The 18,621-nt window shown below is 40.3% G+C and overlaps 1 protein-coding gene across 2 annotated transcripts in view; it reads right to left on the reverse strand.

Moving 5' to 3' along the window:
• The window catches only part of PGR (progesterone receptor), a 100,010-nt gene extending 92,686 nt beyond the window's left edge, over nucleotides 1-7,324 (reverse strand). The window contains exons 1-2 of one of the 2 annotated variants that reach the window (XM_004283346.1): nucleotides 4,662-7,324; nucleotides 3,264-3,415 (exon numbers count right to left, since the gene is read on the reverse strand). In XM_004283346.1, the coding sequence (XP_004283394.1) occupies nucleotides 3,264-3,415; nucleotides 4,662-6,313 (1,804 nt within the window). In that variant the 5' untranslated portion in view covers nucleotides 6,314-7,324. The remainder of the gene's footprint in view (nucleotides 1-3,263; nucleotides 3,416-4,661) is intronic. The other variant, XM_004283347.2, reaches the window with a different exon arrangement.
• Nucleotides 7,325-18,621: the final 11,297 nt, after the last annotated feature.

Raw genomic sequence — 18,621 nt, forward strand, 5'->3', positions numbered from 1 at the left:
GTAGCCTGCATTTATAGGACTGGCAGGTCATTATGACTTCTCCTTGAAAGGTATTAAGGCAATTTCTGACCACTTCCTGGTTCAGTCCTAGTATTAGTTAAGGAATGCAACGGGCTATTCAACAAATTACTTTTTGGCTAATTCATTTTTTTTTTTTTTCTCAGCTTAAGAGAGGTCATTTCTCCCCATCCCATACCCCTACTTCCTCAGTGGGAACTTTTTTCTCTGCCTCTTCTCTTTTCTGTCTCATATCAAGGGAAATCCAGTTTTCCTGGGAGACTTCTTCATAGGCGCTATTGTCTCCCACTTCTAACTTGGAGGAGAGGTGGGGAAACTGCCTCTTGGCCCCTAAATGTGTCTTCTCATTGCTGCCTTAAATGTGGAGTTAGTATCACCCATCCACTTACGTCACACACTTCTAATCACCCTTGATCTTGAATACTCCATTAGGATTCATTTTTACCTTCCTAGATGTTTTATCACTTGGCTCACATTTTTTCTTCCAACCCTCTATTGTTTCTTTTTGGAATTTAAACTGAATTTCCTATTATGAGAAAGGAAGTATAGAGGTGGAGGGCACAGATTCTGGAGTCACACCCCTTGGATTTGAATCCTACTCCACCACTTCTTAACTGTGATTAAGGAAATTTAACATCTCTGAACCTCAGTTTCCTCATTTGTAAATTGAAAGTAATAATAATGCCTACATTATAAGGCTTAAATGAGTTAAGACCCATAAAACACTTAGTCACTGGCACATAGAAAGCACTCCCGAATGCCAGTATTATCATTATCCTTGGTAACATTAATATCCATATTTTTGACTACTGACTTTCAATTTCTGGACATATTGGCATCCACACATAGTTCTACCTTGAAGCAGCTTATCACACAGCCCTACTTTAAGATTTCAAACCTGGTATTTTTCTCCAATTAGAAAAATTCTTCTCCTCATCTTTCTCACTCTTGAAAACTCCCAGAACATTCTATTTTCTTGGCTTAAATCACTGATTCAAGCAAGCACTGGCAATCAAACTTCCTATTCTTTAACTCTAATAATTTTCTAATATGAATCTTCGAGTCTTAGTCAGTCTAATCTTAATCTCTTCACTCTTCCTTGAACATATACACTTACAAGCTCTCCTCAATGTCCAGAGATCAATAATCTTACTTGTCCTTTAATAGCCAAATGAGTGATTTATCAACATCTATCTTGAGCTCCTCTTTGTAAATATTGCTGAATAAAGGTACTTCGTTTCTATTACTCAAAACTAAAACAGAACCACGCCAACAGTAGTGGTCCAACAAATGCTTTCTAAGAGTAAATTTGGGAAGACTTCCTTTATGTTTAGGATGCTATTCTGATAATAATGATGTGAAAGCATTTGTATTTTAATTAGAGTGTTCTTGGTGCTATATGCACTTTTGAAGTAACTTTCAAGAATGAAGTAGCATTTGTCATATATCTACTTTTGCATACCATCTCTGATTTATAAGCATTGCAATTAAAGAAAATCTAACCTGTGTTGACTAACAATCAGATACCGACTAGCTGTATGCTCTTTAGAAACTCATTATGCCTTTGGGACTTGTGTATCTGTAAAATGAGGGAGCTGCGCTAGAATAAACTGGCTTTTAGAGGACTCCAAGGGGGTCATTCACTTAAGAATTAGACTAAGGAGACTGTAAGCATAAAGAAAATCATATTAATGCAGGGGGGGAATGTTCAAGAAACCAGAACCAAAGTCAGATGGGAACAGTAATTCCAATTATGCACTGGAGAATTGACTCTTCCACACAAAGGACTTCAAACTGTAACTATGACTAAATGATAGTCATAGTCAGTTGGAAAGTTAAGGCTACTGTCAGTTGTCCCATTTTCTCACATAACCTCTTGTCACAGTACCTCAACTAATTTAAAATGCAATTAAAACCCCCTGAAGCTGAATACATATGTTCAACATCAGTTAAATACATTCATCCTTTGGGGAAAACAATCATATTCTAGAAATACACAAAGTGATTATTTTTTATGAAGAATTAATTTCAGTAGGAGAGGTACACATACCATTAATAAATAGTTGGGAATCATTTTCATCAAAAGGGCATAGCAGTTGTAAAGAATTATATGTTAGCTATCTACAGGGATAGTGAATTTTTTTGTTAAATGTCTTTTGGGTTAATATTCTTTTGGTGTAAATGTGTATTAAATATGCATGTCAACTCCTTTGAACTCTCCCTTAAGGTAAAAATTCCCACTCCCTACTTTCCTGCTCATAAGTAGAAGGCTCTTGAAATTAGAGAACTCACAAACAGGAAACAAAAAAGCAGACATTCAGATCTTTGGTTCCTTGTGTAGGTGTGATATCAGAACTCCAGAGAGAACCCTAAACTCACGTCAGCTTGTTATGAAATACACTTATTGCTAGAATTCAAATGTGAAATGATGTTTAAATGTATTTCTGTCTTCAGATATAAATGTGTTTGGCTGCTTAGAGTTTAGTGTAGATAGAAAGAGAAATTAAAACATATATTCTATGAAAGTTCAAGTCTGAAATACACTATGCAAGTCAATCCAAAATCATTAGGTAAATATGTAATTTAGATGATTTTAAAAACATGAAAGCCTTACTTAAAGCAAAATACTTCTTCAGAAATTATATAACTGTGATGTCTAAATTTTTCTTTTGCTTTAAACTGTTTACACCTATTTCCTATACACTTACAAAAATATACTAAACAAAAAGGGAACTTTTAAACTTTGTTTAGAATTACCATTATATAATTATTAAATAAACATGCATGAAGGAAAAAGACAAAATCATGTAGAAAATTTGTAACTGCATCATATATATGTACATATAGACTTTTGACAACTTTTACCATTTTTCTTTTGGAAGAAAATTTTAATTTGGTATATATTATATAAAATATATATGATAGAAATGTAAAAATACAATCAGAACAAATCTGTTTCTTTAAAGTTAAGTAGTTAATGAACAATGTTCGCATTGTTCCCAAGATTAGTGTGACTTGTGTCTAATATTAAAAGCATTATTCAAATAGTATGCAATTATAATATCCAACCCCATTCAATACGGAGTATTATAAATAAAAATATATTGTTAAAACATCGTCATATAGGTTATACGAATATATCATCATTTCTTAGAGGAAGCAAGGGCTGATTAAAATCTATAAAATATTAGATGGTCTCCATTTACAATTAAACCAACAAGAAAGGATCGGGGAAAGGAGCCTACCTTCCATTGCCCTTTTAAAGAAGACCTTACAGCTCCCACAGGTAAGGACACCATAATGACAGCCTGATGCTTCATCCCCACAGATTAAACAAATCTTCTGAGGTAATGACTCGAAGCTGTACTGTGGGCTCTGGCTGGCTTCTGAATCCGGCCTTGAAATGCAAAACAAAGTACTCCATTTATTTTTAGGTGCACCACTATCTAATACTAAAGTTTTCTTAACCCAGAATTGACAGAGTGAAAGGGTTTTTAGAAAATAGAACCGAATACACTTGAAAGACATGCAAACTAAACTTGATGTACTACCTGTTACTGGATTCATCAGACTGGCAAAGTTATTAGTCTTTCATCAGGAGCACCAACACGAAAGAATAATAAATAATTAATATATAATTTTATATCCAGAAAAAAATCTTTCTACAAAACTTCTTATAGAGAATCAATTCAGTCTCTGACAAATCAAATGTTATGACCTTGTACGCTGGGTAACGATAAATGTGGTTTTGCTTTAAGAGTACAATCATACTTAGTGATGCTACTGAGTTTTTAAAACTCAACTCTGTAATTAAACAAGAACATGTGTTTGTCATTTTAAAGTATTGTTCAGTATACTGCCACTGTTTTGACTATTCACAACACATGATTTCAAACCGAGAGCATTTTTTTCTTTTTTCTTTAAAATTCCATTACTCCCGTAGGTAAATTAAAATGTTTTTTAAAATCTGTGTGAAAAAAAGTTGCAGCGAACTCGACACAATATTAGAATACAAGGTACTGAAGTGATTGATGTTTCAATCCGTAATGTAAACATATTACACATAAATTAATTTAAATCTTGAGATTCGTATGAAAATGAAGCGGTTGAGTGTCCAGACCCCTGAGACGGTTCTGCTTTGGGTTCTGGCCCGCTACCCAACATCCAGTGCCACCCCTCCCGGGAGAACGGGGCGTTAATGTCTCCTCTCCAAGACAGACATTCCCAGTAATTGTCCTTCTACGAAGAAAAGCATTTTATAAGGCCCCCGACTCGCCGCACGCCTTCCGCTCCGCGGGGCTACAGCGGACCTAGAGTGACGCTGCACTTTTAGAAATCACGGCTGGTCTTGTCTTGGGATTGCGCAGATCTGAAAAGTGTAGAAACATATTTTCGGGGAGGTACGCTCCAGAAACAGCATATTCTGCGCCCCCTTGGTGTCCCCCCAAAAAATGAGGAGAAGAGGTAAGGAAAAGGAAGCCAACCTGTGCTGTGCCCCGCCCCGGCCACCCACCCCTCGCGGCCACTCGGGGGAGCCGGAGCCGGAGCCGGAGCCGGGCGCTGAGGGCCGGGAGCTGGCGGCGGCCAGCGGCCGCACCGCTACTCTCGCGACGCGCCGGGCGCGCCCCGCCCCGGGCCCTCACCTCAGGTAGTTGAGATAGGGCTGGTAGACCTGCGGCAGGCCCTCCTTGAGCACCGCGGCCTGGTAGCCGAGCTGCGGGAGCCCGTTGAGGCCGAGCGGCGGGTAGAGCGCTGGGGCCGCCCCGGCGGCGGCGGCGGCGGCGGCGGCGGCGGCCGAGGCCGAGGTGGACGGCAGGCCGTCCCGCGGCAGCAGGCAGGCGCCCGCGCCCGGCCCCTTGCAGGGTGGCGGGGCGAACGCGCCCTGCTGGGGCGGCGCGCTCTCCGCCTTGTACAGGATGCACTCCAGGGTCGAGCCCGACGAGGACGCGGACGAGACAGACGCACCGACAGGTGCGGCGGCGGCCGCCCCTTCCCCGGGTCTTGACGACGGCGCTCGCGTAGGCAGCGCGGGTGGCGCCAGCGGGAAATCCGGGAAGACGGCGGGGTTGGCACCCGCCACCAGGTACGGCCGCGGGGAGCGCGCGGCGGCCTCGGCGCCTTCCTCTTCCTCCTTGATCTTCAGGGCGGGCGGCTGGAATTCTCCATAGAGCGGGAATGCGTCGTCCTTGGGCTCGGCGTCGGGCTGGTACGCGCAGTCGGGGAAGTCGCCGGCCGCGACCTGGGCGGACGAGGCCGAGGGCGGGCCCCGCGGCGGGGCAAAGGCGCTGACTGCCGCGGCCCCGCCGTCATAGTTATCCCCCTCTAGCAGCTGCCGGGTGCGGGCGGCCAGGAAGGCTGAGTTGAGCGGCAGGATGGGCACGTGGATAAAATCCATCACCGTAGTGGCCAGCGGGGAGCGCCCGGGCGCCGCTGGCGCGTCGTGCTCCGCCAGGGCGACCCTGGGCGCCGTGAAGCGGGAATCTTCCTTGGGGACCAGGGCGACGCCTCCTGCGGCCGACCCTGGAGCAGCGGTCGCGGCTCCTCCTCCGGCCGCTGGGCCTCCCGCAGGCCGGGGTTTGCCCTTCAGAGGTGGACCCACGGAGCCCTCGGACTCGGACCCATCCTCCTCCTCCACCTCCACCACAGGGGGCTGCGGAGAGGGCTTCACTGCGGCCCCGGGCCAGTGATGGCTCCCGGCCGTCGGGGGCAGCAGCTGCCGGGACGGTGCCAGGCCCCTGGGCAGCACTTTCTGGGCAGCTGCCGTCCCGGAGCTGTCACCAGACTTGCCTTCTGGTCGGCTCATGAGCGGGGGCAATACCCCCTGGGTGACAGGGGCAGCCCGGGCGTCTTGGGGAAGCTCAGGGCTAAAGAGGCACCAAGGGCTGGTGGCCTCGCAGACGGGCGGGCTGGCGTGGCTCTGCCCAGGACCCGAGGGCGCCAGTAGCGTGTCCAAGACACTGTCCAGCAGTCCGCTGTCCTTTTCTGGGGGTCTAGAGGTGCCACCTCCAGCACCCTCTGTGGCTTCAACTCTGGAATACGCCCCCTCCACGTCTGACAGCGACTGCTGGTCCTGAGTCTTTCCGTCTGGGTCCTGACCCTGGCAGGGCCGAGGGAAGAGCAGCCCGTCCAGGGAGAGGGGTATGACCGAGGCAGTAGGTGACGCGTCCGAGATCTCGCTCGCCTGAAAGGGGCCTGTGTCCCGGCGTCCCAGCAGAGGGGATCCGACCTGGGTTGGGGAGGGCGCTCTGCCCGCCACGTGGGGAGCCCGGGGATCCTTTGCCTTCCGCTCAGTCATGACGACCCGGACTCCCCTTTTCTCCTCCCCTGTCTCTGGGGAGGAGGGATAGGGGAAGGACGAGGGGGTGTCAGGAATACAAGAGCAGCGGGGGGAGGAAATAGGTGTTGAATTTGGCTGGACCGGACGGTGGAGAGGGGGGTGAAATCTCCACCTCCTGGGTCGGAAGGGGGCGGCACCGATCAGCTACTGCCCTTGCCCTCGGTCCGGTAGGCAGGGGAGGGGTGGCAGTTGCTCCGTCCTTGAGGCAGGTGGGGAGAGCAGGCGAAGGCAGTTGTAGGGATCTCACTTCCTAACTGGGAGAGTTCTCCAAGAGAGTTCCCCGACTTCAGTCTGCGGACAGAGACGCAGAGTACTCACAAGTCGGCACTCGAGTGGCGGCGGCTTCGAAAGCGATGCAAAGCGGCTCTCTCTCTACACTGTTTCTCCAGCTTCAGTGCCGTGTTGCTCCCAATCCCCGACTGCATTCCACTTCCCTTCTCACTAAAACCCTGGGGCTACTTTGGCCTCTCGGCACAGCCCATCCTCAGGAGCAGCCTTGTTTCTGCCGGCTCCCTATAGCTGGCGACAACCATCTCTGCAGCTCTCACATTTCTCGGCAGTCGGGGGGACGAAACGCCTATAGTTGCAGATTCCACTCAAATGCCAAGGGAAACTAGTTCTCACTGAGAATGCTGCTCACACACCAGACCCTCGCTCACTCAAATATTACTAGGCTTAACTGGAGTAGTGACAGCCAGTAGACTAGCCCCACCGCTTTCTAACAACGCCTCCTCCCTATCTGGAGGCCCCGCCCAAAGTCCCTCCCTGCCCCAATTATGGACCAGATCTGAAATTGTGGAGTTGGTATTTCCAGCCGCTAGTCTGAATAACAGGTACTGTGGGATGGAACTTCGTAAGCATATTAGATTTTGTACGACCAGTTAAGAATTATGCCCAATCTAACTGGAAAAGCGAATGGATTCTATCAGAAGCTGAATTCTCAGGATTTCAGTTTTGTAAAGATTTTACATAGAGGAAAATATTTGGCTATGTGTATTATTTTTTAGAATAAACGTATCAAGGATGATCCTAAATAACATGAAAGATTTTCTCTCTTATGACTTCCATAAAAGTGAGTATTTTCAAATTGCTACAACCAACATGTCCTGCTCCTCGTGAACAGTCCTCAATGTGGCAGAGAAATTTGGGAGTGGGAGATAGTTGATAACACTTACCTACATGTACAGGAAGTTTGGATGTTGTGTGTCACACTTTGATTTGTCCTAAGGAATGCATTCCAACTTTTAACAAATAGCACTTTAAGGAAAGTTTTCTTTAGCTCCAGCTTATATCCTGTGCTACATCGTAAATTCCTCAATAGAGATGTTAAATTGTATTTTTATCCCCTCGGCATTCTTATTCTTTAAAATAATCTTTGAGTTTTTTAAGCAGATCACCTCTTGCCTCCTGAGGATATGGTAGAGACAGCGGGGAGTAGTGCAATATATTTGAGATGCAGAGTTATAAACTAACTATCTCTGTGCTGAACCCAAGACCTTTGGGTATCCTGACATCATCTTAAATATACCATGTTCAAAAGTGAATTAATCATTTGGAAAATTCCTCAAAATTCTGTCTGTGCTGATGCCCCACAGATTCTCTCAGCCAGGTTTAGAGAATACACTGGAAGACTCCAAGACTCCAGGAAGGGCAGAGCTACTAGAGGTAAGGATCCTGGATCCCTGAATCACCTGGGGAGGGTCTACGTGAGTGAGAAATAAATTTTATCATGTTAGACCATTGGATTTTGGAATCCATTTTTCCAACCATTAGCTTACTCTGACCGACTAATTTTAAATATAAAGGAGTTAGGCGGGTAGAGGAGGGGTGAAGAGAACTCCAGGAAGCAGATATAGTATGTTCACAGGACATCAAATAGGAAGACATAACATGGGGACTGCAAGGAGGCCATTATGGATAGAGCATAGAGTAAATGTGGGAATGGAAGAGGATAAGGCTAGAGAGATGAACTAATTTATTATTATTAATACTGTTATTGTTGCTTTGGGGCTTTCCCTTTTCCAATCTATTTTAAACCACTTAACATGCTTTACTGGATATAACTCATGTACCATAGAGTTCACCTGTTTTAAAGTTACAATTCAATGGTTTTTAACATATGCACAGTTGTATTACTATCACCACTATTAATTTTAGAACATTTACATTACCCCCAAAAGAAACCCCACACCCATTAATAGTCACTCCTCATTTTCCCTTAAAACCTTTCAACAGCCTCTGAGTCTACTTTCCTTCTCTCTGCATTTGCCTATTCTGGACATTTCATATAAATAGAATCATACCATATGTGTTCTTTTTTGCTGGCTTCTTTCCCTTAGCATAATGTTTTCAAGGTGCAGCCACATGGTAGCATGTATCAGTACTTCACTCCTTTTTATTGCTAAATAATATTTTATTGTATGGATATACTATGTTTGATTGTCCATTTAGCAGTTGTTGGACATTAGGGCTGTTTCTACTTGTAGGCTATTATGAATAATGTTGCTATTAACATTCATGTACAAGTTTTCGTGTGAACATATACTTTCATTTCTCTGGCATATATACCTAGGATTAGAACTGCTGGGTCATATGGTAACTCTAGGTTTAACCTTTTGAGGAACTGCAGACTGTTTTCCAAAGTGACTGGACATATTATGTTTACACCTGCAGTGTAGGAAGGTTCCAATTTCTCCACATCCTCAGAAATACCTGTTACTGTCTTTTTATTATAGCCCTCATAGTGTGTGTGAGTGAAGTAGTATTTCACTTTGGTTTTGATTTACACTTCCCTGATGATTAGTGCCATAGAATCTGTAGATTTTGTAGAATCTGGATAGCACTGCCAGGTAGTCTTCTACGACTTTTACATGTGTTAACTTATTTAATCCTTCAACAGTCCCATGAAGTAAGTACTGTTATCTGCATTTCATAGTTGAGAATACTGAAGCTCAGAGTTTCCCATTATTATTAAGTTAATAAGTAGCATAGCCATATTTGATCCCAGGCAATCAAATGCCTCAAATACCAGACTTCTTAGGAGTATGATTTTTAAATAGCAAATGGCTCAGAATGTGGGTTCCAGGTTGCTGCAGGCATAAAATTGGCACTAAGTCTCATTTTAAATGACACACTATATTGGGCTTAATTTTTTTTTTTTTTTTTTTGCGGTACGCGGGCCTCTCACTGTTGTGGCCTCTCCCGTCGCGGAGCACAGGCTCCGGACGCGCAGGCTCAGCGGCCATGGCTCACGGGCCTAGCCGCTCTGCGGCATGTGGGATCTTCCCGGACCGGGGCACGAACCCGCGTCCCCTGCATCGGCAGGCGGACTCTCAACCACTGCGCCACCAGGGAAGTCCTATTTGGCTTAATTTTGATTGACTATAAAAATTCCCTCAAACCAGACAAGTCTGACTAGGATATTTCCATAAGACTGAAAGTCTTGAAGTAAGGAAACAATAGTAAAGACGCTCAGCATATCCTAAATCACCATTATGCCATGAAATTTGATGCTGGGTGATTAGCATTGTTGGCACAAGAATTCCTAAAAATATGAATCTTTGAGTGAAACAAAGTCACTAGTTAAATATACTGGTTAAAAATAGAATTACCATATGATCCAGTAATTTCACTCTTGGATATTTATCCGAAGAAAACACAGACACTAATTAGAAAAGATATATGTACCCCTATGTTCATTTCAACATTACTTACAATAGCTAAGATATGGAAGCAACCTAAGTGACCATTAATAGCTGAATGGATAAAGATGAAGGTATGATATATATATATATATATATATATGTATATATAAATAATAGAATATTACTCAGCCATAGAACAGAATCTTTCCATTTGCAACAACATGAATGAACCGTGAGGGCATTATGTTAAGTGAAATAAGTCAGACAGAGAGAGACAAATACTGTATGATTTCACTTATATGTAGAATCTAAAAGAAGAAAACAAATGAACAAACATAATAAAACAAACAGTTATAGACACAGAGAAAAAACAGGTGGTTGCCAGAGGGAAGGGGATGATGGTGACGGGGTATGAAAGAAATAGGTGAGGGAGATTAAGTGGTACACACTTCCAGTTGCAAAATAAATGAGTCAGGGATATGATATGCACAGTGTGGGGAATGTAGTAACTATGTAATATTTTTGTATGGTGACGTATTGTAACTAGACTTATCATGGTGATCATTTCGAAATGTATAGAAACATTGAATCACTATGTTGTGTAATAAGAACTAACATAGTGTTGTAGGTCAATTACACTTCAAAAATAAACCAACAAACAAACAAACTCATATAAAAAGAGATCAGGGGCTTCCCTGGTGGCGCAGTGGTTGAGAGTCCGCCTGCCGATGCAGGGGACACGGGTTCGTGCCCCGGTCCGGGAAGATCCCACATGCCGCAGAGCGGCTGGGCCCCGTGAGCCATGGCCGCTGAGCCTGCGTGTCCGGAGCCTGTGCTCCGCAACGGGAGAGGCCACAACAGTGAGAGGCCCGCGTACCGCAAAAAAAAAAAAAAAAACGAAAAAAAAAGAGATCAGATTTGTGGGTACCAGAGGCAGGGGATGTGGAATTGGATGAAAGCAGTCAAAAGGTACAAACTCCCAGTTATAAGATAAATAAGTGCTAAATAATGTACAACATGATAAATATAATTAACACTGCTTATGTATGAAAGTTGTTAAGCGAATAAATCCTGAGTTCTCATTACAAGGAAAAATATTTTTTTCTATTTCTTTAATGTTTTATCTATATAAGATGTGGATGTTCATTAAACTTATTGTGCTAATCATTTCATGAAATATGTAAATCAAAGCATTATGCTGTACACCTTAAACTTAATACAGTGCTGTATATCAATTATATCTCAATAAAACTCGAAGAAAAAAAACTCACTGGTTAAATTCAGGTGTGATAGGGCTAACTCCAAATGTTTCTACAGACTATTTTTTAAGAAGATAGTTCAAATTTGGAAGGTTTTTTTTGTTTGTTTATACTAGAAAAAGGCTTATTAAATTATAATTGTCATACAGTAAGCTGCTTATATTTAAAATGTACACTTTGTTAAGTTTTGACATAAGTATATACCTGTGAAGCCATCACCACAAAAAAAGATAAGTATACCCTTTTCCTCTAGAAGTTTCCTCATGTCACTTTTTAATCCCTTCCTTTTTCTATCCTCTCCTATCCCTGTCATTCCTTATGGATTGCTGGGCAACCACTAATCTACTTTTTGTCACTATACATTAGTTTTTTTTTTAACTTTATATCTGATTTATTAAATGTATTAAATTATATACAGATAGATTTTTAGGACTGTGCTTTAATTTTTTAATTAATAGACTTTACTTTTTAGAATAGTTTTAGATTTACAGAGAAACTAAGCAGATAGTACAGAGTTCCCCTATATCCTCTGCATAGTTTTTCTTATTACCATCTTATGTTAATATGGTATATTTGTTACAATTAATGAACCAATATTGATACATTATTAATAACTAATATACATAATTTATTCAGATCTCCTTAGCTTTTACCTAATGTTCTTTTTCTTTCCACAATCTCATCCAGGATACCATATTACATCATTGTTATGTCTCCTTAGGCTCCTCTTGGCTATGACAGTTTCTCAGACTTTCCTTGTTTTTGATGACTTTGCAGTCCTGAGGCATATTGTGGGATGCCCCTCTATTGGAATTTCATGTTTACCTCATGATTAGACTGGGGTTATGGATTTGGGGGAGGCAAATTACTGTGGTAAAGTGCCATATTCATCACAACATATCAAAGGTATACACTGTCAACATGACTTATCATCACTGTTGACGTTGACCTTGATCACCTGGATGAAGTAGTATTTGTCAGTTTTCTCCTCTGCATAGTTAACTCTTTTTCCCCTCTTACCGTATTGTGCTCTTTGGAAGGAAGTTACTATGAACAGCCCACACTTAAGAGAGTGTGGGCGTGTAAGGAGTTACTGGTTCCCTCCTTTAGGGTAGAGTATCTACATAATTAATTTGGAATTCTTCTGCATGGGAGATTTACTTCTTCTCCCCCATTTACTAACTTATTCAGTCTTTTATTTATATCAGTATGGACTCATGGATATTTATTTTATACTTTGAGTTATAATCTATTTTATTTTTTTGCTCAAATTGTTCCAGCCTTGAGCATTGGGAACTTGTGTGTGTGTGTGTGTGTGTGTTCATGTGTGTGTTTGAGCATTTTCTTAATTTCTGGCATTACAAGATGCCCTAGACTCATCTTGTCTATTTACTGCCCCAGTCCTAGAATCAGCCATGTATTGGAAAATGATATTAGAAATGAATATCTGAGTGCTAAATGTGTTCTACATTTACTTTTATTTCTTAGAATTTTGTACAGTGTAGTGTATGCTTTTTTCATCTAGCTTCTTTCACTCAGCATAATTATTTTAAGATCTATATTGTAGTATGTCTCATTAGCTCTTTTTTTATTGCTGAGTAGTAATCTATTGTATGGATATACCATAGTTCGTTTATGTGTTGATAAACATTTGAATTTCTCCCAGTTTTTTAATATCACAAGTAAAGCTACTACAAAAATGTGTGTATAAGTCTTTGTATGGACATATGTTTTTCTTTCTCATGAATAAATACCCAGAAATGAAATGGCTGGATAAATTAGTAGGTGTACATTTAACTACCAGACAATTTCCAAAGTAGTTGTACCATTTTACATTCCCACCAGCAGTATATTACAGTTCTAATTCTTCCATATCCCAGACAACAATTGGTATGGTCAGTAGTTTTAATTTTAACAATTCTAGTAGATAACGTAGTGGTATCTCGGTGTGATTTTAATTGCGTTTCTCTAATGACTAATGATGTTTATCATCTTTTAATGTGCTTATTTGCCATTTGGTATGTCTTTTAAAGTATTTTGTTTGCTTTTTAAAAGTTGAGTTATTTTATTATTGAATTTTGAGAGTTCTTTATGAATTCTGATGCAAGTCCCCTGTTATATATGTGATTTGAAAATATTTTCTCCTAACCTGTGCCTTATCTTTCTCTTAAGAGTATCCTTTAAAGAGCAGATGTTTTTATTATTGATAAAGTCTAATTTGTCCATTTATACTTTTGTGAATTTTGCTTTTGGTGTCAGTGTCGTAATTAAAATTCTTTGCCAAACTCAAGGTCACAAAAATTTACTCCTGTGTTTTCTCCTGTTTTTATAGTTTTTAGTTTTACATTTACATCTGTGAATCATTTTAAGTTACTTTTTTAATGTGGTGTGAGGTATAGATCAAAGTTCTATTCTTTTTTTTTGCATATGGATATTCAGTTGTTCCAGCATCATTTGCTTAAAACAGTATTCTTTCCCCACTTAATTGCCTTTACACCCTTGTAGTAAATCAGTTATTCATATATTTGGGGGTCTCTCCAGATTCTCAATTTTGTTTTGTTGTTCTGTCTGAGAGTCTTTATGTCAATAACACACTGTCTTGATTGCTGTCACTGTGTGATAGGTCTTGGATACTTGAAGTGTTAGTACTTCAAGTACTAACTTTATTCTACATTTTCAAAATTATTTTGCTTATTCTAGGCCCTTTGCATTTTCATATAAATTTTAGAATTAATTTCTACAAACAAGTCTGCTGCAATATTGATTGGGATTGAATTGAAATAGATCGTTTTAGAGAGGAATTGCTGTCTCATCAACATTAAATCTTCCATCTTCCCATGAAGATGGTATATATCTCCATTTCTTTAGGCCTAATTTCTCTCAGCAATGTTTTGAAGCTTTTACCGTAGAGATCTTTCAGATTTTTGGTCAGATTTATTTCCAATTATTTCGTATTTTTTATGTTATTGTAAATGGTATCTATATACGTTTTCTAATGCTGAGAAATAAATTACCACAAACTTAATGGTTTAAACATCACCCAGTCATTATCTCACAGTTTCCATGGGTCAGCAATCTGGGCATGGGTTAGTTGGATCCACTGCTCAGGGCTCACATGGCTGTGTCAGTGCATCAGCCAAGATTGCATTATCATCTGGGGCTCAGCCTGTTCTTCCAGGTTCATTCAGGTAGCGGCAGAGTTCAGTTCCTTGCAGCTTTCAAACTCATGCTGGCTTCCATCTTCTTCAAGGTTGGCAGAAGATAGTTATTCATGATTTTTAAGGGCTTCTGCCTGATTAAGTCAGACTCACCAGATAACCTCCATTTTGATTAACTCAAAATAAACCAACGTGGGATCTTAATTATAATACATCAGCAAATATCCTTTTGCCAGAAATGTAACATAATCATGGGAGTGAAATCCATCATTTTGACCACCTCATTCACATTCAAGGGGAGGAAATTATACAAATCATGTACACTGTGGGGAGAGAATTTTGGAGACCATTTTATAATTATGCCTAATTTTTGTTTTATATTGTACATGTCTAGTATTTAGAAATACAATTGATTTTTTAATTGGAATGATGGACGGTGGATGTCCTTGGTGGTTTTCTGATTTTATGGGGGGAAGCATTCAGTCTTTCATCATTAAATATGATGTTAGCTGCAGATTTTTTCATAGATTTCCCCTTATCAGATTGAGGAAGTACCCAGAATAGGAAGTACCCTATTCCTAAGTACCTCTCTTTGCTGAGAGGTTTATTAGGAGTAGATGTGCTTTTTTTTTTTTTTGGTGGTATGTGGGCCTCTCACTGTTGTGGTCTCTCCCATTGTGGAGCACAGGCTCTGGATGCGCAGGCTCAGTGACCATGGCTCACGGGCCCAGCCACTCTGTGGCATGTGAGATCTTCCCGGACTGGGGCACGAACCCATGTGTCCTGCATCGGCAGGCGGACTCTCAAACACTGCGCCACTAGGGAAGCCCTAGATGTGCTTTTTTGTCAAATGATCTTTCTGTTGAGATGATCTTATGTCTTTTCTTTATTAATTTGTTAATATGGTGAATTACATTAATTGAGTTTGTAATGTTAAGCCAACCTTGTATTCCTAGGATAAATCTTACTTAGTCATGATGTAATTTTTATATATCACATTTGATTTGTTAAAAGCTTGGTAGAATTGTTAAGTCTTCATTTATGAGCAATATTGGTCTGCTGTCTTCTCTTATAATGACTTTGGTTTTTGTATCATGAATTCCAAGAAATAAATGGCATATTTTCATATTTATAAAATAAAATTAAAAGTACAATAAAATTTATTGTCTCCACAAATACATGTATTTTGGTATCAGCTGTTCTTTTGTGTTGTCTCTCCACTATGGCAGTGGATATAACATGCAAAGAGAGCCATGAAGCTTTTTTAAACTTGAAAAGATGATTAACTTTTTACAAGCTTAATCCAGTTTTTATAGTGAACAAAGGAATCATTCATTCATTTTACAGATGTCTGCCTTCAGAATATCATTAAACAGTTTGCTTTGTATGTTATTTTACTATATATTTACATATATATATACATATGTGTGTATATATATACACACACACACATTTTCTACACTATCACATACAATGCTCAGAAAACTTCATGATATAAGTATTATTATCTCAATTTCTCAGATGAGAAAATTGAAGCCTGGCGTCTTAGACCTAGTAATTAATAGAGTCAGAACTCACTACTATGGCTTTTAATTTCAAATCTAGTGCTCTTTTCACTTTACATATTGTGTTCCTCTATTTATTTACAGTTTATAGTGTTGGTAGTTGACAGGGTTCATGGAATAGTGTAGAAATGTTTGCTTGATCTGAGGCCTCAGAAATATGAACACATTCAGAAATGCATATCAGGCCACTTAGACCTATGATTTGGTTAGTTTGGAAATTTTTATTGTTTATACAACTTTGAGAGCTAGAATTCATCTGTATTTACAAAGGGATGATTGTAGGTGAATGTTGGTCCTTGAAGTGAGTACATAAAGGTCACTTCTGTAACCTGCTTGACACATTCCCCTCAGTTCTGAACCCAGTGCTCCATACAACTCTTGGGTTATTCAGGTCCCTCCACAGATGTACTGACCATCCACTAGATAATACCTGCTTTTTATACCCATGTCAGGTAGGATATATTTTGGCTCCAAGTAACAGGATACTCAATAAAAAGTGACTTATATAACAGTTATTTATTATCTTACATGCCAGGAAGTCTGGAGGATAGTAGTTCTAGGGTTGGTTAATCGTGGCTCAGTAATGTCCTCAGGGTTCCAAATTCTCCATCTTTCCAGTCACCTGGCATCAGAGGCTTGGGTTTTATCTCTTTCTTGTCCCCTAGTGCCCCAAAATGGCATCAGAGTCTCACATAACTGCATCCAAAATTAGGAATAAGGAAAGTTTCTCCTGGCATGTTTTTTCTTTAAATCAAGGAAGAAAACCTTATCCAGAAGCTGACCCCATAGACATCCTATCAAGACTTATTGGCTAGAACTGGGTTATCTGTGCAACACTGACCAATTACTCAAAGGAAAATTTGATTAGATTAATTGTGATTCATCTCCTGCAACTGAGTCCACTGTTCTGAGTACTTTGCTACCAAAATTGGGGTTATGTTAGAAAGGAGCAAAAGTTGGGATGTGAATTCAACAAATAACATCTGACATTATTCAAAGTCTCATTTTGCTCAGAATCCTAAATGATACTTAATCTAAACTGAGAAAGAAATTCACACTCAGTTATGAATGAATTTAATAGCCTACTTATTTTAATATTGTAAAATAATTACTTATTGTAATTATTGTAAATATAACTTCTTATTGTATATAAGTATAAATATATACCTATATACAATAAATATAACTACTTATAGTAAATACAACTTCACAATTTATCTTAACAATAATTATTTTTCATGCATACATTTATACACACTTGTAATTCTAATATAATATTTTTAAATGATGATCAACTCCATATATCCTTTTGTGTACCTTGAATTATTCTTCAACTTTTTTTTTTTTTTTAATTTATTTATTTATTTTTGCCGTGTTGGGTCTTCGTTTCTGTGCGAGGGCTTTCTCTAGTTGTGGCAAGCCGGGGCCACTCTTCATCGCGGTGCGCAGGCCTCTCACTATCGCAGCCTCTCCCATTGCGGAGCACATGCTCCAGACACGCAGGCTCAGTAGTTGTGGCCCACGGGCCTAGTTGCTCCGCGGCATGCGGGATCCTCCCAGACCAGGGCTCGAACCTGTGTCCCCTGCTCCCCTGCATTAGCAGGCAGATTCTCAACCACTGCACCACCAGGGAAGCCCCTATTCTTGAACTTTATGCACTAATTACTGCCTTTGGCACTCATTTTTTTTGTTCTACAGTTTAGCCTATAGTTGTCCAGAGTTCACACATAGGTACATTTGTTACATTTTTCTGTCCTTGGAACTATATGCACTTACATACATCACTTATATTACAGTTCTGAAATATTTAATTTTTAATTTTACAGTCTAGTTTTCTCTCTTTAATGTAATGATTTTTAGGAATCCAAATTACCACTAAAAATCTATATTTATATGGAATGATATAGGATGAGAAATGGTTGGCAGATACAGGTACTAAAGTTCTATCATAGTTAACCTATAGTTGATACTGTTTAATATGTCATTTGTTAAAATTTTTATTAATTTTATAAACTTCAAATTTATCTAAAAAGGGGGAAAGGAATATAGTACTGCTCTGGGTAACTTTGCTAAAATAAACAACAACAAATGCTGTATAAAATAGCTGTCTTTCCTACATTAAACACCAGAAATAATACTTTCCTTGTGAGGTTGATCAGAAGATTAATAGTAATTGTATAGTTGATGTTAAAATAAGGAGCTATGGGGCTTCCAGGGGCTTCACTAGTGGCGTAGTGGTTAAGAATCTGCCTGCCAATGCAGGGGAAGTGGGTTCGAGCCCTGGTCCGGGAAGATCCCACATGCCGCAGAGCAACTAAGCCCGTGAGCCACAACTACTGAGCCTGCGCTCTAGAGCCCGCGTGCCACAACTACTGAAGCCCGCGCGCCTAGAGCCCATGCTTCGCAACAAGAGAAGCCAGCGCAATGAGAAGCCCGTGCACCACAGCGGAGAGTAGCCCCTGCTTGCTGCAACTAGAGAAAGCCCACGCGCAGCAACAAAGACACAACACAGCCAAAAATAAAATAAAAATAAATAATAATAAAAAAATAAAGAACTATGGTAATTTTAAGTTTAAAGCTATAATATGTGAAACATTAAAAGGTTTTCTCTATTAGTTTTGCAGCTCTACTACATATAAG

This window comes from Orcinus orca, chromosome 8, assembly GCF_937001465.1.
Source record: "Orcinus orca chromosome 8, mOrcOrc1.1, whole genome shotgun sequence".
NCBI classification, from domain to species: Eukaryota; Metazoa; Chordata; class Mammalia; order Artiodactyla; family Delphinidae; genus Orcinus; species Orcinus orca.